Source organism: Eptatretus burgeri, chromosome 2 (assembly GCF_056783735.1).
Source record: "Eptatretus burgeri isolate ZD-2024b chromosome 2, Ebu_testis_v1, whole genome shotgun sequence".
Taxonomy (NCBI): Eukaryota; Metazoa; Chordata; class Myxini; order Myxiniformes; family Myxinidae; genus Eptatretus; species Eptatretus burgeri.
The window spans coordinates 30,585,525-30,610,179 of record NC_140962.1 but is presented as its reverse complement, the minus strand read 5'-3'; the positions used below and the strand labels follow the sequence as shown (position 1 = coordinate 30,610,179).

Here is a 24,655-nt window from a genome sequence, read left to right as displayed (position 1 = left end):
TCATTTCCATGTAGACAGCAGCGTTGTGCGTTTGAGTCATATCACCATATTTTGTGTTTTGTACATGATGAGATCTCATTTTAGAATCAAGATAAACACTGCAACAAAGTGGTGCAGTACAGAAAGCACATTGTATGTTGTTATGGTCATAATAACTGTTTGAATGATTTTGTCCATTTTTTTACTAAAACTTAAAAAGTCTGGTTTTGTTTTTGGCGTCACATTTGGTGTCTGTGACGTCTCAGCCTCCCTCATCATGGTTGGTTCCGAAATAGAGTGGGAGCCCCCAGCCCACTAAGTCCATCGTACGTTAGTGAGTTGATATAGGACTCGATCCAGGAAAAGCCTGCCCACAGCATGCCAGCAACTCACGGTGAGCACAGGTAGGCATTGCCGGAAACCTTTATCTCACACGATGTTTATACCTCTTTTGTTGTTGATTTCTATAGTTTTGTCACTGCTCACTTTGGGCATGCGGTTAAACAGGGAACAGCTAAGAATAGCGGTGAGACATTCCTGGATGCAGCTGCCATGGTATGGGCCTGGGCCACATGGTCATGATATACGGTTTGCAAGGGTGAACTGTATCTTCTCCATAACCCTATATGAATACATAAATTTGGTTAGCCTATTCATCCTTCTTAATTTAAAAACCATCTCAACCGAGACAGAGTCCGTTGCATTTACAGTGGAAGATCTACAGTAAAAAGGCTGGCATGGGACATTTAAATGGCATTTTTTTTTTTTTTTTTTTTGTATACCTTGGTCGAGGCTCGTATGAGAGCTAACACACAACTCACAGCAAGGAGGCATGAGACAAGAGGGGTGGGAGTGGAAGGGACAAAACATTGGGGAACAGACACAGGTGAACTGTGGAAGGGAGAGGGATGGGGATGGGACGGGGAACATGGCGAGGAGAAGATGGACATTACAGGGACTTTCAGGAAGGAAAGCAGGAGAAATGAAGGAAGTGGGCTTGGGTGGATTATCGGGGGTAGAAAAGATCGAGGATTTGGATGGGGGAAGATAAGAGGTGGTGGTGAACAGCTGTTTTGAAAGCCTGAAGGGAAGAATGGGAAAGAATAGAGTGAGGAAGTTTATTCCAAAGGTGGGAAAAAAGAGGAATGAAAGAAGGAACATGAGCAGTGATTCGTGATTTTGGTAGTTTTACCAGAAGGGGGTTGTTGGCGGACCTTGAGCGCCCTGTGGAAATGTGGTTGGGACAAATCGCAGAGAGAGCAGGGGGCAAGGCTGGAGAGGAGTCGGTAGAAGACAGAAAGACCACCGACCAACCTGCGGTGATTGAGTGAGAGGCCCAAAGACTCAGCTTCATTGCGGGAGATGCCAATGATCTTAAAAGCCCTGGTTTCGACAGCGTGAAGTCGAGAAAGGTGGGAGGCAGGAGCACCAGCCCAGAGGGGAGAGCAGTACTCCATCAGGCTACGGACAAAAGCTTTGTAAGTAGTCAGGAGCTCAAGAGGGCCGAGGAAGGACTTTGCACGACGGAGGATTCTCAGTCGGCGACTGGCTTTTGAGGCAAGGTTGGAAATGTGACTTTCCCAGGAAAGGTCATGGCAGATAGTGAGACCCAGAAGCTTGAAAGAAAAGACTTCTTCCAGAGGATTGTTGAGAAAGAGGTTGGGGGGTTTTGTAAACGGTCCTTTCGAAGAGACATAGTGAGAGTGTGAGATTTGTGTGGATTGAAAGACATGTTCCACATGTTGGACCAGTTTGTGATTTTATCCAGATCTGCAGTGAGCGAAGAAGCTGCTGCTTGCCGGTCTGAGGGATGACAGATGGTACGGCAGAGGGTGGAGTCGTCGGCAAAGAGAAATAGAGGATTTTCCAGAGAGTCCGAGAGATCATTGATGAAAACCAGAAAAAGAACAGGGCCCAGAACGCTACCTTGAGGAACTCCAGCCTGCACAGGAAGAGGGGATGAAAGAACTCCGTTTAGGGCCACACGTTGACTGCGACAGGAGAGGAAGTCTGCGAGCCATGAGTGGAGATGGCCTTGAATACCATGGGAAGAGAGTTTGGTGAGTAGGGCAGGGTGCCAGACTGTGTCAAAAGCACGTGATATGTCCAGGGATACGGCTCGGATTTCCTGTCTGGCATTGAGGACCTCCATCCATTGATGGGAGAGCAGTAGCAGCATATCCAGGGTAGAGTGACCTGGTCTGAAACCAAATTGATGATTGGAAATCAAGCCATTGGAGAAGAGGAAGGATTTCATGTCTGAAGCAATGATGGATTCCATAACCTTGCTGATGATTGGGAGAAGGCTGATTGGTCTGTAGTTACAGGGATCTGTTTTTGCACCTTTTTATGCAGGGCAGTGATGTTAGCAGATTTCCAAGCAGATGGCAGATGACCTTGGGAAAATGAGAGGGTGAATAGAACAGAGAGAGGGTGAGCAAGAGCAGAAGAGCAGGCTTTGAGGACACGTGGGCTGATGCCGTCTGGACCGGTTGCAGAATCTGACTCGAGGTTTGAAAGCAAGCTCTCCACCTTGTCAGGAGAAAAGGATACAGAGTCCAGGGACAGTTGGGTGCGACTGGGTAAAGTGGGTAGAGATAGTGATGGGTTTGGGACACAAGATTTAGCTGCAAACACCGAGTTTAGACATTCAGCTTTATCACGTGTGGAATCAGCAGTGCGGCCATTTGAGGTAAGGGAGGGGATGGAGGGGGAACATACACCAGAAACAGATTTGATTAAACGCCACCAGGATTTTGAGGAGGGAGAGAGGTTTGAGAGTTCAGACTTGAGATGAGAAAGATGTTGTTTTCTGGCTCTCCTGAGGGTAGATACACACTTGTTCCGAGCTTTGTGGAAAGAACTGAGATTGCCCTCAGTTGGGTTTGCTTTCCATGAGGCAAAGGCAAGTTGTTTCAGGACAACTGCCTCACCACAAGCTTCAGTAAACCAAGGGCGGGAGGAAGGGTAAGACAACTGAACAGGTAAGACAAAGGTAAGGCATTGTCTCGTTTCCCGACACCTTATGTGCTTCAAGACACGGGAAGATTAAAAACAAAATAAAATAAAGCAATGTCACCCTGCGTCTTGCCAAAAGGTGACCACGTGTGACTTCTTTAAGGTCACACTGAGGTGAACAGAGCTGCTATCCACCAGGAGCGACTCCTTGAGGAATATCTGCCTACGAGAGATTCCGATGAGAATCGTTCTACAGAGTAACCATGAAAAATATGCTTTTGCCTCATAACGTCACCAAATGATGTCATAATGTCTCAAGCTTGACATATCTAGAAAGCACTCATCGAGGTGTTCAATTTGAGGTACTACACGATATGGTTCCTAAAACTTGAAAATTTGACCTTGGGGTCAAATATGTTTGACCTGAGGCGCTAACCATGAAGGTCAAGGCCAATCGCCACCAAAAATTAATCAGCTGAGCGCCAGACCATGAACTATATTCCCATGAAGTTTGAAGACGATCCGATCAAAATTACTAAAAAAATAAGGGTTTCGTCGACTCCTCTGATTTGCAACAAAGTGACCTTGACCTTTGACCTTCAAAATTTTATGCGCTGAAAGGGACCTTTATAGGCCTCTGATATGCCAAGTTACAAAAATTTCCAATTATAACTGTGCTCTGCAGATTGATTTATACGCGATTACAGACCAAAAAAAAAAAAAAATGAAGGTTAAGGCCAATCGCCACCAAAAATTAATCAGCTGAGCACCAAACCATGAACTATATTCCCATGAAGTTTGAAGACGATCCGATCAAAATTACTCAAAAAATAAGGGTTTCGTCGACTCCCCTGATTTGCGCCAAAGTGACCTTGACCTTCAAAATTTTGTGCACTGAAAGGAACCTCTATAGGCCTCTGATATGCGAAGTTACAAAAATTTCCGATGATAACTGTGCTCTGCAGAATTTTTTATACGTGATTACAGACAAACAAACAAACAAAAAAAAAAATAAAAAACATACAAGCTGACTAACATATCTTGCAAAAACTTCGTTTTGGCAAGATAAAAATGGCATTCCCATCTGAACACATCACTTGTGAATCTGAGATCCCATGGACTCAAATCCCATATACTCGTACTCTGTTGATTTGTCCATTGTGTACTCATGTCCTTGTCATTCAGTCGTCAAATCCGCTCACCCTTCGTACTATACGTGAGTACAAGCTCCATCATGAACCTTTTACAAAACGGAACTTGAACCTGTTTTCTCGCAGCGTTTTCAATAGGATTATTTAATGCAAAACCAAATCACTTATGACATTCAAGAGCTTCGAATAAGATATGATTTCCATACAACATCGCAACTTGAACCGAAAACTTGAGATTATAACCACTTCAATCCAATGCTTTTTATAGTCTATTCAACGTTCAGTCCAATTCATCTCTCCATCAAATTATTTGTTCCATTAATTATTGAAGTTGTTTATTATTCCCTCTGCCACTGAAGGTGAAGGACGTTATGTTTTTACCCCTGTCTATTTACAAGATATCTCAAAAAAGTTGTGGGCAGATCCGGATGAAACTTTGTGGACAGGTTTGTTGTGTGACAAGGACGAACTGATCAGATGTTGGTGGAGATCCGGATCCGGATCCGACCACTGGCATATTTAAGTGATTCTTCACCATTGAGAGATAGTGCCAAAAACGATATATAGCACGATATGTCAAAGAGTTATGGACGGATTTGGACGAAACTTGGTGGACAGGTTGGGTGTGTGACAAGGAAGAATCGATTCAGTTTTCGTGAAGATTCGGATCCGGATCTGGATACGACAATTATTTAATTTTTAAAGTGATTCTTCACCAGAGAGAGAGAGAGAGAGAGAGAGAGAGAGAGAGAGAGAGAGAGAGAGAGAGAGAGAGAGAGAGAGAGAGAGAGAGAGAGAGGGCCAAAAACAATATATAGCATGCCATTTCAAAAATGTATTGGGCCAGATATGTTCTCGTGGATCAGGCGTTAAGTGGTGGAAATATGCACTCGACCGAGTGCCCTACTAGTTTTTCTTACTGCTTTGCTTTGTAATCATCAATCCAAAGTTTGATATAAATTATTATGTAAAATACAATTATACAGCATTTACTATGTCCTATTCTCTTGCCTTTGATTTCCATCCAGAAAGCCAGTTCATACCACGTGGTATGACCGAAAAAATTACCTATTTGTCAATTTCATGATTCAAGATGGAAAAGACATAAAAGTTGACATCGAAGAACAAAAGATCACATTCAGGTTTGGGTTGCACCATTTAGGTATCGTGCTGTGAAATAAACGCATTGAACATGATCCCTCCCACACCTGCCTTTAACTATGACCCCTTGTGGTCACTGTTTTTGTATGCAATGTCCAGTGGTACAAGTGGAGCAGACAATACGGCGTACTACAATGAAATAGAGTTATATGCGAAGATCGTCAAAAACGTATGTTGGTGCCTTCCTCTTCACAAAATGTTTGGCTTGTACCAAGTAATGATATACAATTCGATATTTCCTTGTGTGATCTCACAGTTCAGTTCAGAATGTTCACTGCAAACATAGTGTAAACTTTGCTGTACTACATGGCCTCTTGTAGCTTCAAAGACTTATAAAAGCCAGGTTTTTTTGGGTATGCCTGGTATTGAATTAATGGTTAGGGTGGCAGGCTTGGGATCCTAGGGTCCTGAGTTCAAATCCCGCTCAGCCATTGAATTAATACCAGGTGGGGTTCACTCAGCATGTCATCCTTCTGAGGTTGGCAAAATGAGTACCAACTGGTTGGGATGATTGAGCCATTCGAGTATCCTGTGTCGGAGTGGCGACTCGTCGAGGATTGTGCCCAATAGCACAAGAGACTGCTTTGGCAGCACAAACACTGTACAGTGTATGGTCTCAATGGATTTGGATTTTGGGGTGAGATGAGAGGTTAAAGGGATGGAAAGGGATGGAAGGGGTTTTGTCCTCATATGGTAGACTTAACTTTAACCTGTTTAGTCTGAGTTTGGATTCTGGATATAACTGTAAACTGTTGGATTGGTGCATCGTAGGCATGGAGTTGCTTTACAAAATGCACCGTCCCTCGAATGGATGACAAACTGGTGATCCGTCTGCTCGCATTAGCCTATGGATAGCAAAGACACAACAGCGTCTTTCGATGAAGAGTGGGTGAGTTATTACTCGCATGTTGGCTAAATTCAGAAAATTGTTGTCCCAACATACAGGGACACTGCACAAGCAATACAGAATGTTCCCAAGCAATTATGATACCAGCAGCCGTGTACTGGACATTAGAGAAGATAATCATGTGATGACGACATCATTTCTTTCTGCTATAACAGATAGGGCAATAGGCAAACTTTCCTTAATACAAGATGGGTGCAATTACAAACATTTCCAAAGGAGCTTGTACACTTATTATATAATTTACAGCACAAGGACATATCCTCAACACAATCAAGGCTACAGCCCGACTCAGCCTATCAAGTTGAGATCCCAAGAAGGATTAACATTTGAAATGTCGACTTGGGTCATTCTACCTCAGTTCACCCAAGGGTTGTAACCCGACCCCCTCAGATTTGGCTAATTTTTGCATGTATGTTACATATGATAGTCCATGTTCACACACAAAATTTTAGCTAAATCGGACTAGGGGTTGACGAGATATGACCTTGAGAACTTTTGAACTTTTCGACTAATGTCGAGTTTCCACCAAAATTCAAATCCTCATATCTCAGCAACCCCTTGCCCTACCTCAATTATTTTGGTGTCGTTGGAAAGGTAATTGTCCATAGAATGCAAATCCAGCATCGGTTCGTCGATCTATTTAAGTTCGGGGTGGATTATTTGTTGACCTGACATTTGACCTTGTCCTTGACCTTGAAGACCTCGTGACCTTGACCTGGCCTTGCATGAAAATGAAAGTTCATACTGTCTACTATAACATCAAAAAACTGGAGGGGTAGTATTTTTTGTTCTCGAGATATTCTCGGCCAAAGTTGCAAAGGTCGTAAAAATGCAACCAAATCAAGCTTGATTTAAAATCAATTAAAATTAATTTTAATTAAAATTAAATTGCATATATAAAAATTTAAAAAAGATTTAAAATTAAAATCGAAATTAGAAAATTCCCAAACCTGTCCGTCTGGTGCGATCTCACATAGCCTAGGGTGTACATTAGACCACAGAGCACCCACATGCCGAAAATGGCGACAATCCGTCCAGCAGTTTCGGAGGAGATACATCCACAAAATATGGCTTAGCGTATTAACATAATAATGACAAGAAAATCAATGCAGCAAATCTAGTTTTCAAAATGAAATGGAAACAAGACGTGACCAGAGAAAATATTTTCCTCCATATATATAATACCATCATGTCCTTCTCCATACTCCACATTAGTCCCACATTAACTACCAGCTGCATTAATTCCGACCTTCGTTTCTAATTTATCAAGCTGGTCTGAATGGAGAAATGCCAGAGGCCATTAACACATAATTAGTGGCAGATAGAATAGAAGAACATGAAAGATGATTAACTCAGAATTAATTGAACTAATTTAGCACCATGTGATCAACCCATTAATTAGGGATTAGAATTAGCTCCAAGGTCTGGACTGATGATGCCTGCAGTCTGGATGTGGACCACGGTCCACCTTTTGAGGACCCTTGGTTGAGGAAAAAATAGCGTGACAGACAGACAAAGAGACAGCCAGACAGATGGAGCCGATTACAATATCCCACCTTAAAAAAAAAACAAGCATGGGGATAAAAACTAGAGCAAAGTTGATGGCACATGCCATTGCAAATCCCCACCCTTCTCACCGAAAGCAATGTTGAGAGATGGCAAAAAGTTCCACCAGGAATTACCCAATATCAAAATTTGAGTTAAAATATTCTGTTTTGACCCAAGTGACCATTATACTCCACCCCCGGGAGATGAACTGGTGGTTAAATCCAATAAATCATCATATATTTCATGCGTCCCCCAATATTGATTGCATATACAAAGTTTCATTTAAAAAAATGTTTGAAAATGTCAATAATTGCATTTTTGTACTTGACATTTTGACCCCACCCCAGGACCACAGGGGTGGGGTGTTAAAACTGACACTGCTCTCATGCCTTCTTGCCAGATGGTGATCTTAACTACCAAGTTTAGTGAATTTCTGCACAACTGTTTAGGAGGAGAGTGTGACAGACAGACATACAGATAGATGGAGCTGATTACAATATCCTCCCGTTTTTTTTTTTTGACCCATGTTGTTCTAGACCATTTCATTTAATTGTGGCTTGGTGAAGGTTCTTTTGACTGTTAAATGTATTTTTGGGTCGCAATGGCCCCAATGGCAGCTGCAGTGGCCTCTGCAATGAAAACAACATGAGAAAAGAGGGAGCGACATTAAAGGCCCAGTCACACCTTGACGTTTTAGCCAGCTTATGCCGATTTTTGAAAAAAATGTCTAAAACGCTGGCACACGTCGAATATGTTATGGGTAAGTTTTGGAAACATTGAGAGCACGCTGAAAAACACTGCCATACGTCGTAGTACGCTGGCTTTCATCGTTGTACTTTGCGGTTGTCCTCAAATTTTAGCATGCTTGAAATTTTACGACTTATGCCAGCGTATGACTCACAAGTTCCGCTACGCTGGCCATAAGTTGTAAGCACGTTATGCGATCGTTGACACACGTCACTTGTAAGTAAATCAGAAGTCGAAACACGTCGAGGTAATGTTTCGCGTACCCGAAACTTATTTCTAACCTATGAGTAATATGTTGTAGGCACGTTACGCGATCGTTGACACACGTTACTTGTAAGTTACTCATAAGTCGAAACACGTCAAGGTCATGGTTAGCGTCAGTGTTCCAGACTCCCTGGTTTTTATCTTGCCAAAACGAAGTTTTTGCAAGATATGTTAGTCAGCTTGTTTGTTTTTTTGTTTGTTTGTTTTTTTTTTGTTTGTCTGTAATCACGTATCGATCACTCTGCAGAGCACAGTTATTGGAAATTTTTGTAACTACGCATATCAGAGGCCTATAGAGATCCCTTTCGGCGCATAAAATTTTCAAGGTCAAGGTCAAAGGTCAAGATCACTGTCGCAAATCCCTTATTTTTTGAGTAATTTTGATCGGATCGTCTTCAAACTTCATGGGAATATAGTTCATGGTCTGGCGCTCAGCTGATTAATTTTTGGTGGCGATCGGCCTTGACCTTCATGGTTAGCGCTGGAGGTCGAAAGTTTTTGACCCCAAAGTCAAATTTTGAAATCTAAGATGCCATATCGAGTAATACCTCATATGAAAGCGCTTGATAAGTGCTTTCCAGATCTGTCAAAAGTTTGACGCTATGACGTCATGACGAAAAAACTGATTTTTTTCATGGTTACTCTGTAGAACGATTCTCATCGGAATCTCTCGTAGGCAGATATTCCTCAAGGAGTCGCTCCTGGTGGATAGCAACTCTGTTCACCTCAGTGTGACCTTAAAGAAGTCACACGTGGTCACCTTTTGGCAAGATACGGGTCACCCTGCGGGTGACATTGTTTTTTTTTTTGTTTGTTTTTTTTTGTTCGGTATGACGGTGATGTTGACACTTCGATTTCTCGTGCGGTTATGATTTAAATCGTTGAGCGGCAGCCTATTAATTATATTATATTATATTATAACCGCACTAGAAATCGAAATGTCAACATCACCGTCATACCAAAGAAAAAAAAAAACAGGGAGTCTGGAACACTGACGCTAACCATTACCTCGATGTGTTTCGACTTACGAGTAACTTTTGTCGACGTGTGGCAACAATCGCATATCGTGCGTTCAACTTATTCCCATCGCATGCGGAATGTGTGAGGCATACGGCAAGTATGTCGTAAAATGTTTCACACGTTTAAAATTTCAAGACGTACTCCACTTACTACGACATATGATAGCGTACTTTCGCGTTCTATTCACGTATACTAAACTTACCCATACCGTATTCGACGTACGCCAGCGTTTTAGACGCATTTTTCAGAGGTCGGCATATGCTGGCAAGATCGCCAAGGTGTGACTGCGATGTTGACACTTCCATTTCTCCGGCGGTTATGATTTGAATCATTGTGCAGCAGCCTTTTAATAGGCTATGCCACATGATCGTCGGCGATACGTGCAGCGCGCTATGCATAAGTTAGATTATCGTTGGGCATAGGTTGTGAATGCCGACAACAGGCTAAGCATTCATTGGTATAAGTTATCTATAAGACAACGAAACGGTCTGTGTCCGTTACTAATATGTTATGCATACGACCAACTCGTTATGAATACGTCCGAATCTTTAAAAAAAAAAACATAAAAAGTTCAGCATAAGCCAGCGTTTTACATACATTTTGATATGTTGCCATTGCTGACTAAAACGTCAAGGTGTGACTGGGCCTTAACAGAAGAATTTATAGCACCGACAGTTTGCATGAAGATGAGAGAGGAAAAAAAAGGAGACAGAGGGGAGAAAGGCACATTCTCCGAAGCTGTCACGCTTGGTCTCATGCATGGAGAAGGCAAATCATTTCAAAACCGACCAACCCAGCAAAGGAGGAATTGAAGTCTTCTGAATGCGAACCTGGGGAGGTTCTGTGACTCCCCCATTTCTGGACCACGACGGACTAACTTCACCCCACTGTACATTGGTTGGTGGAGATTCAGCTTCACTTCACATTTCATACCCCCTGAGGTATCATTTGCTGACCTCCCTCTACTCATCAAATCTACTTGTCAGACATTGTACTGCTGTTGTCTCAGAGATGACTTCAAAGCAGGCATATCCTCACTGGTGCATTAACAAATAGGCATGTTGCCCATTCCTCCACTCTCTCCTCTTCTTCAAGTAACATTGTCCTTCACAGCTTGGAGCTCCCATCTTAAACATCTCAAACAACTTGACCTGTGGACTCGGGTTCTTCTCCATACTTCAGTGATACGAGGGGACTTCACCTTCTGAGGACTTTTACGACGCAATTGACCTATCCACTTCATCCCGTGTGCACCCTCTGGATAAGATCCTTTTGAACATCCTCACTGCTGACACTTCACACATTTATAACCCTCTGGAGTCTATTTTACAAACTGTTTGCTTTAGATAAGTAACCACCTCGTGAGTCGTGTGTTAACTTATGGCTGCATTGTTGGCTGTGACGTTTGTACATGTTAAATTTGGAATTTTTAGTTAAGCCATAAAGTGTTGCATTTAAGCAGTATTATTGTGTTTAAGGTAGACAGTCGGAATTAATTGTTTGTTAAAAAGTTATCCTTCTGTCTCTCGTCGTATGTACGTTTCATCCGTAAAACAACACAAGAGGCACATAAATGTTGGTTCACGAAAAAAATATTTTCATGAAAAAAAAACAAGCAGTCATCGACTGGTACTTACGAAATCGTCAACTTGACCTCTGACCTTGTCTAATAAAAGCTGTCTCTAGAGAAGGTAGCGACACAAACCAGAAGTTTCTACGATGATTCTGCACCAAACCATCAAAAATCGAATGTTTGACCTCACTGTGACGTTGACCTTTGACCAATTTTGACCAAAATCTAATCAGCGCTAGCCATCACCCTCCCGAATCACGTGGTGTAATTTGAGATTGGTAGCTTCTTCCGTTCTCGAGTTATCGTGCCTACAAACAAACATACAAACAAACAAACACACACAAACAGAGGACGGAAGTCATCAATATACTTACGAAATCTTTAGATTTCGTAAGTAATAAGTGACCACTATATTCGTTATTGTTGTGTGTCTGTCTGTCTGTCTGTCTGTCTGTCTGTCCTGAGCATAGCTCCGTAGGTTTTGATCCGATCCTGATAAAATTTGGGTGAGAGTTTATATCATGATCTAGTTGTGTTTTCCTGAGAATGGACGTGGTGCGCACATTATGAGAGGAGCCACGCCAAAAAAACATGTTTTTAGGGGGTAGCCAATTTCAATTTGCATCTTCTCAGAGGGTGTTTGTCGAATCTGACAGGGGTTTCGGTATTTGGTTAGCCCAATGGCACCTGCATAGCCCCACGGAGCTCAATTTTTCATTTTCGTCCCAAGGTCAAGGTCACAAGGTCACGAACTTAGAAAATTTCGAATTTTGACATAAAATCATATGACCACCCAAACTTTGAGAGCTAGGATGATAATATTTTTATGCATAATGTTGAGGTCATTCCCCACCTAAAGTCTTGAAACCACTTTGCTCTATCTCGAACACCTTGCCCGTGGCGCCCCCTTCAAGTGTGTTTTTACGCTGATTTCATCAAAGTATGGATAATCCGAAGAGTGTGAAATGCCATATTGCCTATATGACGTTATATTGTTCCTGGAATGCTCCAGAGGAAGTTTTGGACCAAAGGTCATAATCCTTGACCTTTGACCTTTAAAGTTCACAAAGGTCAAATTTTCAAAGTTGTTGGAATCGAACCGGGTTTTCGACCTTCTTCGACAAACTAACTCCAATAAGCTGGAGCACGTATCCTGTTTCGTTATTTTAATGTCCACAACATTGTTTTGTGACCTTTAAGGGTTATGCAAAGGTCAAATTTTGAAAGTTGTTGAACGAAACCGGGGTTTCATCATTTTGCAGCTAATAACCTGTCACTCGTACCACATCATGTTGATCATTTTTATAACTTGGTCAAAAATTATCACATTGTCTCATCCTTGACTTCTGAAATGATCAACATCGTCAAATACCACTCGTGAACCATTGTCGTCTTCAGACTTGTCTATTTATTTTCTGCCATGAGATTATCTAGGTTACTGGTGCACTCGCTGCGGTGCCTTGCAGTGGACACGTAACACGTATTCTGATTTATCATCAATATGGATTAAAGTACGAGAGTTGTGTCCATAAACATAGTGAACCATGAGTACCTTAAGAGGTTAGCATGCAAGAAAGCACTTGACATCTATGCCAAATTAACTCCAGGTCTTCCTATAGACGGACAAAGAGAACTGTCATATCTGTGTGTTGGTGATCGAAAGGAGTGGCAACATACCTCAGAGGTAATGTGCTTGCCTCTACAAATGTCTTGTCTGGGTTAATCCCCGATGACGTAGGATCCAATTACAAGTTGTCATCTTATTGCTTAATGGGCATGGCATTGCATGAAAAAGTACACTGTCCTGGGGAATGTCACACCAACTGTTTAGTCTGTTAAATCTGCTGGTGTATGTCATATACCTGATGTCTCTTTTTCAAAAAGTCGGCCATTGGGTGCTGAAACCCTTGACACATTTTTTTTGTTCCTGCATTAATGTAATGGCGCACTGCAACTGTGCCTCTGTGCAACACAATCATCTGACGATTTTAGAAACTGAATGCTTTAGGTTGGTTTGTTTAACATTCCCATCTCAACTAATGGTGAGGTGGCTAAGTACCCGATATAGAGACGATTGAAGCCTGGTGTTGGCTCAGTGGTTAAGGTGGCGGCTTGGGATCCTAGGGTCCTGAGTTCAAGCCCCGTCGACCACTGAATTAATACACCAGGAGGTTGACTCAGCCTGTCATCCTTCCGATGTCGGCAAAATGAGTACCAGTTCCAGTGTATGTACTGGTAGAGGGGCACTGTATCAGCGACACAGTCGCGCTTCAAGAAATGATAGTTATCCCGGCAGCTAAGCTGCCATACGACCACCAGAGAGGATTGTACACTTTGGGGTACAAGCACAAAATTTGCCACACAGGTTCAGGAACATATTTCAAATAAATCTAGATATAGAGGCACATGGTCCTATGGTCATTTGGTCATTTTCCAAGATGACCACCAGCCAGGCCAACATACTTGATTTTGCATATAAACAAGCCCCAGATCTATTTGAAATGGCTAGGTATGGGTTTTTTTTAACAACACGAGAAACTTGAATATTTCTGCGAGAGCTGCCATTTCAATATGAAAGCCTCTCATCACCACCAATTTACCTTCTTCATAAACTTCTGGCCACTTCCATTGGACTTGCTTTGCTAAAGCATAAAGTGGCTGATCAACAGCAATGACTGGTATTTACTTGCCTTTGGTTGAGATGAGCAATAGCAGTCTTAACAATGTCTATTGAATGTCGAATCATTACAACTGTATGAGCACTCTCGTGGAATAATGGGAACAATGCAGTGGATGTGTTAATACGATCAACTTTCTGCTGACGATCTGCATGATAAGCTGACCAGGATACGTCAGTGTTTTCTCTGTTCTCATCAAGAACTTGTCTCGTATTTTCCATCCACTTGTGTTTCTCATCTGTGTGGAGTTGAAAGTCCTTCCTTGCTAGAGATGCGACGTATGCTTCGACCACTGGTGATGCTTCAATACTGGTGGAAATGGGACAGACTTCTGTGTAATACTCTGGGAGATAAACTACTTTTGAGTCAGTAGTTTCATTGAAGGTAATTGTTCCACGATCTGTGCCATCTGCTTCATGTTTGGGATGTTGAAACAAGGAAGTTCCAGTTCCATGAAATGATTCCTCTACCGTTGCTGAGCTTGGATTATGGTCAATGATGTTAATGGCAGCTGTAGTAAAGACCTTTGCACATGTAGCCAGGGGGATGACAACAGCTCCTTCCTCTTCATAGCACCTACAAACACTGTTTCCCATCTCACTAGAGATATGGAGAACATGATCATATGATATGCAAAGGCCAAAGTTATGAAACCTATCAACCAGTTCCTTCTTATGAGTTTTTGTGTGGAGCATTAGTCCAAGGTACATAGGAAGTGGGGTCTCCTGCTCAGCATTGCATCTGATGGATGCACTTGTTTGTTGTCGTTGATGTTTTACACTATTGCAAGTCAGGAGTTGTGTAATTGAGAGTGCTGCTGGTATTACTGAACAACTTTGATCCTTTATGCTTGGCCCCTCAATAATCATTCCGACCAAAAAAGTAGCCAATTTGTCACAAAGCCATCAAGACAGTCTGCAGAAAATGATCAATGGAATTGCTGCTTAGTGCCAAACATGTTCCGCCGGAGTACAGCTGCTGCACATGAAGGGATAACAGCACTGTTATCCGTATCTAATTCATATGACTTTGCCAAGACAGCACCAATGTCCTCTTTGAAAAGCAACAAAATCTCTCGACCCTTGTTGTGAGCTTCCATGTCTGAAAAATGAGCAAACAATCTTAACATTAATAATGTAGAATGAAGTCGCTGTTTCGAAAACAACACCAAATTGTTTAACCCTCTGCTGGTACAGATGTGCTAAATCAATGAGTTTGAAGATTGGTGTCATTCCTTCCTGCATTCATGTTTCCTCGATGTACATCACTAGTTCAGCAAATGCAATGCCTGATATGGTGCACTGCTCTCTTTCATTCATGACTGCTCTGGAGGCTCTGCAATAAAGATCTAGCAAACATTTGGCATGATACTTGGTCTCAAAAGCCACCATGTCCCCTTCGTTCAGTTTTGCGAAAAGTCTGTTGTCTTGAATCAAGGCGGCACTTAAACGCACCTGTCTATCCAATTGAAAGGTTGATGCTTCACGAAGACCATCTTGTCCTGCTGGTCCATAACAGAAAAAGCAGAGGGAATGTTTCTCTTCTGATAGAAGCTTCATCTTTGACCGTGTATGTGCGGACACATCAGAATCTTCAATGCATTTATCAAGAGCATATCCCGCTGAAATGCTCTTTCCAGCATTTTATTGTTGAAGCAGAGGCTACAGGTTTTATGCTCGAAGGCATTATGGACAACCATAGCATATTCGATGCCAACACCATCATCAAGTTTGCACATTTTGAATGGAAGCTTCCCAAGTTCATTGAATTCAGCAAGATTATCTGCCAAAGACTTGTATCCACTTCCCAAATTTTTGCTGGACAGTTAATAGAATAATTTTTGACACCACCAAATTATGCATAGGTTACAGTTAATCTGATTCTGATGTTCAGATGTCACCGCTGTTGATTGTGCAGCAAATTTTATTCTCTTTGACACTATTTCACCAGAGGCAATGTTCTCTAACCCAGAGCAAATTCTGCAGTTGGATGAGAGAGTTGATACAAATTTTAGTTTTATCAACCTGTCTTCAAATTGTTAAAAACAATTTGAAGACATACAAATTCGTTATAAACAAAATGTAATAATGTCTTGCCTTGTATTTTGAAGCTGTGTACGTAGAATGTAGATTATATCACATTGAAATGAAGCAGTTCGAGTTATTCTGAATGGTTGGGCAACATTCCCAATCATTTTCTATCCGAAACATCGATTTTAATCAGTTACTGACTCGTCTAGATAGTCCTGTGTCCACTACATACCTTTGAATATCTGGTGGCAATTTTACAAAATGGTTGCAGTGAATCTGATTATCATTTTACAAAATGGCCACCCAGGAAAAAAAAAATAATTGCGCTGCCTCTATATCTACAATCATTTACAATATATTCCTAAACATATCTGGAAAGTTTGGTGCTTGTATCCAAAAGTGTACAATTCATGAGCTTCGCCACTCCACTATGATAGCTCATGATGCTTGGAACCCAGGTTCATGTCCCATATTGTATATACATATCTTTCTCATGACTCACTCAGTCACTCACTCACTCACTCAAAAAATGTTTAGTACTTTATAGATGGGCTAGAAAGCTGAAATTTTTCATACTGATGTAACTTGAAGCCAAGATTCCAGGAAAAACCACAAAACTACCTGTCCGTGCATGTTAACAAAAATCAGCTTGTGGAACCTCACTCATGCTCACGGAGGGTCATGTGACCAAAGACAATGGCATGCCACGTGATCTCACTTGTGTACAATTGCTCGAGGGTGTTTTTCGGTTTTACGGCAATATGATTAGAAAAGTGACTGTGGGCATTTATCATTTACAGACGGTGTATAGTGGTAGGAAGTCAAAAACATTTTGCGTTTACAGATTGTGTATAGTGATAAGCATTACAGTCCATGTTTTAAGTATTGCATGTTTACATATACCATCAGAATTTAGCTATATCAGGCACCCTGGTTATAACAGGCATAATTCACGATATGTTTTAGTCACTGCATATAACTCTATTCAGTAACCACCCACATTGCTGGAAAAGTAACATATAAAGATCACTTTGTCCCAGCAAGTTGAACACAAACACAAGGTCCAACATTATAAAAGTCAAAAATAAAAAAATAACAATTTTCCCTGCATTTTTGCATCGCCATGGGAGCAAAATACACCTCCCAGCAACACCATCAAGGAAGAGGGAGAGACGCTCATCTGGGTGAGACTTGCTTTGATCTATCTCCTTGGAAGTTCAATGAAGAGGCTTGCAGAGAATATGAAATGGAATTTAATTTCTGAAACAGAATTTACCAGAACTTAGCTTTTTTTGGAAACGGAAAATACTGGCTCTACAATTCGCAGTGTTGAAAAAGCTTGCTGCATGGTATCATCAATTTATGCTTCGCAGCAGCATTTTGTCAACCCAGTAAGGCATGCCTTGTTCATTATCTATTAATATACAGTGCCTATAGAAAGTCTACACCCCTATATGCAAAAACATACACCCCTACACCCCTATAAAGTAATATACAGTGCCTATAGAAAGCAAGATCCATTTTGGACCTGAGCTCAATGCAAAAAGTTCAATGCATTTGCCAGATAAATGGTGATCTCATTGCAACAGCTGCAGACAATCCAAAATTTAAGGATTGTAATGGGTGACATGTGAGTGTACAACCAGGAAACAATGGAATAGTTAGCAAAGGAAATCACCTTAAAAAAAAAGAATGTTTGTAGAAATAATTATTTGTGAAAATACTATGCTAAGCCACATTTTTTTGACAAAGGAGGACAACTACACCACACATATTCCGGATGGACAGTTGGAAGTTCAACAGTGATTTACTTAAACATTTGTTGAATGCAACTTGCTTGCGTCCCTGCAACATGACAACGCACTTAGCACACGCTGCGACATCTGAGCACCAGCACCAGTCAAAGCATGGTGATGCAGGTGTTGACCACCCACCTTACTCATTGGAACTTGTTTTACATAACTTTTTATATCCTCAAAACGAAAAAGTACTTAAAGGCATTTTGATAATGTTTATTCAACAAACAGCAGCAGCTTTGCAAAGGGTCCCAAAAGAGGACCAAAAGTTTCAAGAGGTTCAAAGAAGTTTTGAATGAATACTTTAAAGAAGATAGCTTGAGATAATTGGGAGGTGTTGTACTGTCCATAATTGTTTGTGAAAATAAAATCGGTGCACAAATGTTTTGATCACAATAGGAATCACATCAAAACATGGCTGACACATACATATATATATATATATATATATATATATATATATATATATATATATATATATATATATATATATATATATATATATATATATATATATACATATATATATATACATATATATACATACATATATATATACATATATATATATACATATATATACATATATATATATATATATATATATATATATATATATATATATATATATATATATATATATATAGTAACGGATTCGCGCCCGCCGGCGTGCTGACGGCCACGTAACTCGAATCGCGGCACGTCGCCCACCGGACGGACAATCCAGTCGTGACCCTCTCGGACTAACGCCGGGAACCAGTCACGGGTGGACCTTTCGGTCTCACCGCGATCGAGCCAATCGGCCCCCGCGTGGGATAGGGTTGCTCGCCAAATTCGACCTACCTAAGCACCCACACGGAGGGTAGACCGGGCGATCGCACCTCGCCGCAGGTCGACTTCGGACACGGGCCACTTAAGCGACCCGTTCCGTACTATCGGGATAACCGAGCGGTGTTATTCGTCGACCTCGACGGTTCGATTAATTATCGGGCGTATTCAGCCCACTACCAACCCTTTACGTGAAGCAAGATGAGGATTCAATGAAAGAAATGACGAAGCTAAGCGGGAAACAGTTCAACACAAAGCACATTTATTCGCGATGAACGGAAAGCACACATATTCAATTCCACCAAAAGCACATAGAAAAGGAAAAGAAACACAATGCAGAGCTAATACCGACTACGCGAGCACACGGCAACACTGATACAATTTTACTTCACAGACGGCGCCGACAACACACATTCCCAAAAACAAAAGAAAAGAGAACCCTCAAGGATGAGGCGGGCCTGAGGCCGAGACCGGGTCGGGCCTACCCGTCTGGTGATGAGACGCGGAGCGGCGATGGTGCCTCAACTCCGCGGGCCTCGCGGACAGTGTCTGGTAGGGGGTGGGAAAGGGGCCCCCTTGGTCGCACTATCTCAGCGCGGGGGGAAACAGGAGGGAGTTGCTGATGCTCGGGGGAAAGGAGGATTTCTACTCTGTCTCGAGTCCCGCGACGAGCGTGTCCACCTCGACCAGGTCGCGCCGTCGGCCTCCCTGGTGTGCAGCTCCCGGCACGACGCGAGCACCCCCTCGTCTGCCCTCGCCGCCTCTCCACAGCTCCGTCCTCTTCGCTCCGACTCCAACGCACACGACGACGACGACGACGACCAACTCCTTCTTGCTTCTTCTTCCCAACTCCACCGACTGCGAAGTCTTAACTCACTTGACTGACGAACGCGGTCGCTTATATAAGCCCCGTGGCTTCGCCTTTGACCCCCTGCGTTCGACCTTTCACCTCGCTCCCCATTGGCCCGAGAAAAAGTGGGCGTGAATCTATTTTGATCCATAAATTTGCATATAGCGATCGCCCTCCAACGCCCTGGAGGCGGGGCCAAATCGCCCCTCGCTCACCGATTGGACGGAACAAAAGTGGGCGTGTGTCGTTTTTGATCCGTTTTTGGAGCTGAAAATCCGTGGTTTTGTACACGCTGTTCGGCGCGCGCCCTGCACGAGTCCAACACCGGTACCCACAAGCGGCGCAAGAACGGTGGCGATGCGACGGTTGCGAGGTGTGACGTGAAGCGGCGCCGCGGTGGGTGGTTGATGTTGTGGTTGGTGGTGGTAACAATGGCGGTTGGTCCAAAATAAAGATAGTAAAAGAAAAACGGCTATCCTGAAGAGTCGCAGCACTCATAAATGACATGTATTCCCACTAGACAACGGGTTTGGGCCTAACTACACATATACTTACCGAGATATCTCACCTAAGGGACCTGAATGGTGGTTTGCGAATTTGGTAACCACAACACTACCCCTCCCCTTTTTACAGACTCGTCCCGAGTCGTCAAATTTTCGTGTGCCATCATGTGTAGTTTTCCCCTAGTACATTTTACCTACGGATCCCTGAGTGCGACATTCATGGTATTCGTGTCCCCAAAATAAATAACCTGAGGGCTGCGTAACTACCTAAACAAACTCACTCACACGGACGACTTAAATAAAATTGCCGGCGCTAAGACATACATGCCGGGGGCGCACTCATATTTACAGTACATCTTAACCTTAACTTACAAATTTTACACTAAACCATGGCCCAGGATCACTGAACTCTGCAAAAGAAAACAGTTAGCAGGGAGCCAGGCTGCTCGCATGCAGTCTCTGGCTCAAAACAATGCAGGTGACAGGGAACGTGGCTGGCTGCTCACACGCAGTCCAAGTCCTTCCTTTTTGAACTGAACGCAGTGAACCACAACGGTGCATGGGCTGCACAAACGCAGTCTCCGTGCCAGCTCAAGTGGCACACGCAATGAACACAACGAATGGATGGATGAATGGTTTGAACTGAATGCAGTGAACCACAACGGTGCATGGGCTGCACAAACGTAGTCTCCGTGCCAGCTCAAGTGGCACACGCAATGAACACAACGAATGGATGGATGAACACAAACACGGTGCACGGGCCGCCACTGCAGGCCCGTGTTGTAGCTGCCAACAGGGCAGTTCTCGCAGCTTGCAAACTGTTGCCTTGATCCTGGCGCACATGGCAATGAACAGGGGGGGGGGGGCAAAGCAAAAATTGAACGGGGCTGGTGAACGTGGGCAGTGGGCATGGCATGGCAAAGGTGCAGGCAACACAGCCCGCAGAAGAAGGCCGCTGCAGGCAAACACAGCCCGCAGAAGAAGGCCGCTGCAGGCAAACACAGCCCGCAGATGAACTGGCCGGCACAGGCCTTGAAGTACCACAGCTGCAGACGATCCGGCCGGCACAGGCCTTGCAGCACACAGCCAGCAGATGAAGCTGGCCAGCTTTTGCCGTCAGTGGAAGTTCGTGGAGGGAGTGCGGTGGTGCTGGCCACTTGGAAGGCGGGCTCGGACCTACCTACTTGTCTCCCTCCCACCTATCGCCTTTGCCTGTCACTGTACATACCCACTCCCTTAATTTGTCGGTATTGGACTCGTGCAGGGCGCGCGCCGAACAGCGTGTACAAAACCACGGATTTTCCGCTCCAAAAACGGATCAAAAACGACACACGCCCACTTTTGTGCCGTCCAATCGGTGAGCGAGGGGCGATTTGGCCCCGCCTCCAGGGCGTTGGAGGGCGGTCGCTATATGCAAATTCATGGATCAAAATGCATTCACGCCCACTTTTTCTCGGGCCAATGGGGAGCGAAGTGAAAGGTCGAAGGCAGGGGGTCAAAGGCGAAGCCACGGGGCTTATATAAGCGACCGCGTTCTTCAGTAGAGTTGAGTTAAGACTTCGCAGTCGGTGGAGTTGGGAAGAAGAAGCAAGGAGTTGGTCGTCGTCGTCGTCGTCGTCGTGTGCGTTGGAGTCAGAGCGAAGAGGACGGAGCTGTGGAGAGGCGGCGAGGGCAGACGAGGGGGTGCTCGCGTCGTGCCGGGAGCTGCACACCAGGGAGGCCGACGGCGCGACCTGGTCGAGGTGGAGACGCTCGTCGCGGGACTCGAGGCAGAGTAGAAATCCTCCTTTCCCCCGAGCATCAGCAACCCCCTCCTGTTTCCCCCCGCGCTGAGATAGTGCGACCAAGGGGGCCCCCTTCCCACCCCCCTACCAGACACTGTCCGCGAGGCCCGCGGAGTTGAGGCACCATCGCCGCTCCGCGTCTCATCACCAGACGGGTAGGCCCGACCCGGTCTCGGCCTCAGGCCCGCCTCATCCTTGAGGGTGTTCTTTTCTTGGTTTTGGATATGTGTTGTCGGCGCCGTCTGTGAAGTAAAATTGTATAAGTGTTGCCGTGTGCTCGCGTAATCGGTATTAGATCTGCATTGTCGCATTTGCTTTTTGTGTAAAATTGCATTGTGTTTCTTTTCCTTTTCTATGTGCTTTTGGTCGAATTGAATATGTGTGCTTTCCGTTCATCGCGAATAAATGTGCTTTGTGTTGAACTGTTTCCCGCTTCGCTTCGTCATTTCTTTCATTGAATCCTCATCTTGCTTCACGTAAAGGGTTGGTAGTGGGCTGAATACGCCCGATAATTAATCGAACCGTCGAGGCCGACGATAACACCGCTCGGTTATCCCGATAGTACGGAACGGGTCGCTTAAGTGGCCCGTGTCCGAAGTCGACCTGCGGCGAGGTGCGATCGTCCGGTCTACCCTCCGTGTGGGTACTTAGGTAGGTCGAATTTGGCGAGCAACCCTATCCCACGCGGGGGCCGATTGGCTCGATCGCGGTGAGACCGAAAGGTCCACCCGTGACTGGTTCCCGGCGTTAGTCCGAGAGGGTCACGACTGGATTGTCCGTCCGGTGGGCGACGTGCCGCGATTCGAGTAACGTGGCCGTCAGCACGCCGGCGAGCGCGAATCTGTAACACTGGTGTCAGGTCGTGCGATACAAATCCATCGCCCTCCTCGCGGCACTGGTATCGGAAAACAGGAAAACGGGCTCTCCTGTCTCCAGCTAAATTCACGGGAATCGGTCCAGGGGTGAGAGAAGCGACCCCCGATTCCCTCCAAATTACGAGCGAGCGAAATTAACCCTTCACGAGAAGCAAGATGGCGTCTCAAGGCGAGCGGGAGCCGGGGGTATTAGAAATGGATGTAGAATGTGTAGGATCCATGGCCCAGGATGGAATGCCCGTGCAGGAACATGAACTCGTCCAACTGAACCCAGAGCCCGAAATAGGTGCGGCAGCGGCCGCGGTGTACGACACCTCCCCTCCCCCTCACCACCAGAACCCTTCCCCGATCCCTGCCGAAACGACTCACCCAAGCGCACCCGACATGGCCCAGCTATTCGCCATGCTGGCGGAAATGACAGCGAAGATAAATGCGAACATGAACGAAAAGATGGATGCGAATACACAACAAATAATCAAAAAGATGGATACAAACGCAAATGAATTTATAAACGAAATGAAAGTCATGAACAAGCACATGAAGGAAGAAACGAAAAAGCTGCGGGGTGAGACGCAGAACATGGGCCGATGCCTGCAGGCGGGCATGAAGGCCGTGACCAGGGAGATAGGAATGGCGACTCCACGTGTGGGAGCAAACGAGCTGGAAGGGGGTGCAACGGCTGTCGGGCCCGCGGTGGAGGCGGGCGAAAAAATAATTCGGGGGGCGTGTTGGGCGAGGGTCGTGACAGAAGAAGTGACGATGACCGAAAGGGAAAAATTAAATGGGGAGACCAAAACGTGCGAGACGAGACACGAGGTGACGACAACGGAAATAATAGTGGAGACAAGGGAGGTAAAGGGTGAAGAGTTGGCAGAGACACGGGAGATAGGAACGATAGAGGGAAGACTGCACGATGAAGACGGGGTAAGTGACGCACACACACACGGAGGTAGTGGAGGATAATGGGGGTGAGCTCGCGGAGCGTGTAGGGACCCAGTGCGAGCACCTGGATGGCCTCCTCCAGGAACGAGGGGAGGGAGTATGCCCCCTTGAGGCGAGTCACGACCAGGTGAGTTCGGTCGTGCTTTGCGAGGTTGAGGGGACGGGTGCTGTGGACAGGTGCACGGAGAGCTTGGGGGGTATAGAGGCCCCGGAGACCCTTGTGGGGACACGAATCCCCAGTGTGGTTGTCCCTGTGTGTGTGGTGCAAGGTGTGAGTGCGTCCCCGTGTATGGAAGCGACCCCGTGTGTGAGTGGTGTGGTGGCGATGGTGCCGGAGTACGTGCTTCCCAGCACGCCGTGTGTGGGTGAGGCACCGTGTGTAAGTGAGGCCGTGTGTGTGGATGAAACGGCCAGTATGAGTGAGGCACCGCGGGTGAGTGCCCCCGCGTGTGTGAGTGAAGGACGGTGTGTGGATGAGGAACCGCGAGTGCGTGGAGCCACGTGTGCGAAAGGGGTAATGGCATGCGTGGGTGAACGGCCGAATGCAAGGGAGACCGTGTGTGTGAGAGAGCGGTATGTGAGGGAGATGTCGGTTGGCATGCGGGAGCACGCAGCCGCGTCTCCCGGTGTGAATGTAATGGTGTGGAGTGTGAGCGTCGTAACACGCAGGTGTGCGTGGGTCGAATGGCGACGACGACGGCGACAGAGGAACGAAAGCCGAGTAGTGGCTGAAGCTGTTTCGGGGACCGTGCCAGGTTCAACCAGCAGTGAGCACGCGGTCCGTGCTGTGCAACGCACGAGACCGCCACGTGCTCGCTTGCGAGAGTGAAGTCACGGTCCGGAAACGCACGCGGTGGATTTGCCGATCCCGCGGACGGACAAAGTTTAGGCAGGATTTCGGATTTGGACCGGACGGGTTCTCCACGCGATCGTGTGTGTTAAGCTCCAACGGGCAAAGCACATGTGTTCGCGTGGGGAACCCCTCGAGACGTGGGGCTTGTGTTTTTTTTATGCGCACGGTGACGCCATGGCTGCACGTGGGGTTGGAATCCGGCAGGAGG

The 24,655-nt window shown here is 45.0% G+C and overlaps 1 protein-coding gene across 1 annotated transcript in view; it reads left to right on the top strand.

Annotated features, from left to right (window-relative positions):
• Positions 1-240: 240 nt before the first annotated feature.
• LOC147031723 (putative protein PTGES3L) overlaps positions 241-24,655 on the top strand; it is a 37,848-nt gene continuing 13,433 nt past the window's right edge. The window contains exons 1-3 of the mRNA XM_085852843.1: positions 241-383; positions 5,117-5,230; positions 5,349-5,418. Coding sequence (XP_085708969.1) covers positions 358-383; positions 5,117-5,230; positions 5,349-5,418 — 210 coding nt within the window. The 5' untranslated portion in view covers positions 241-357. The remainder of the gene's footprint in view (positions 384-5,116; positions 5,231-5,348; positions 5,419-24,655) is intronic.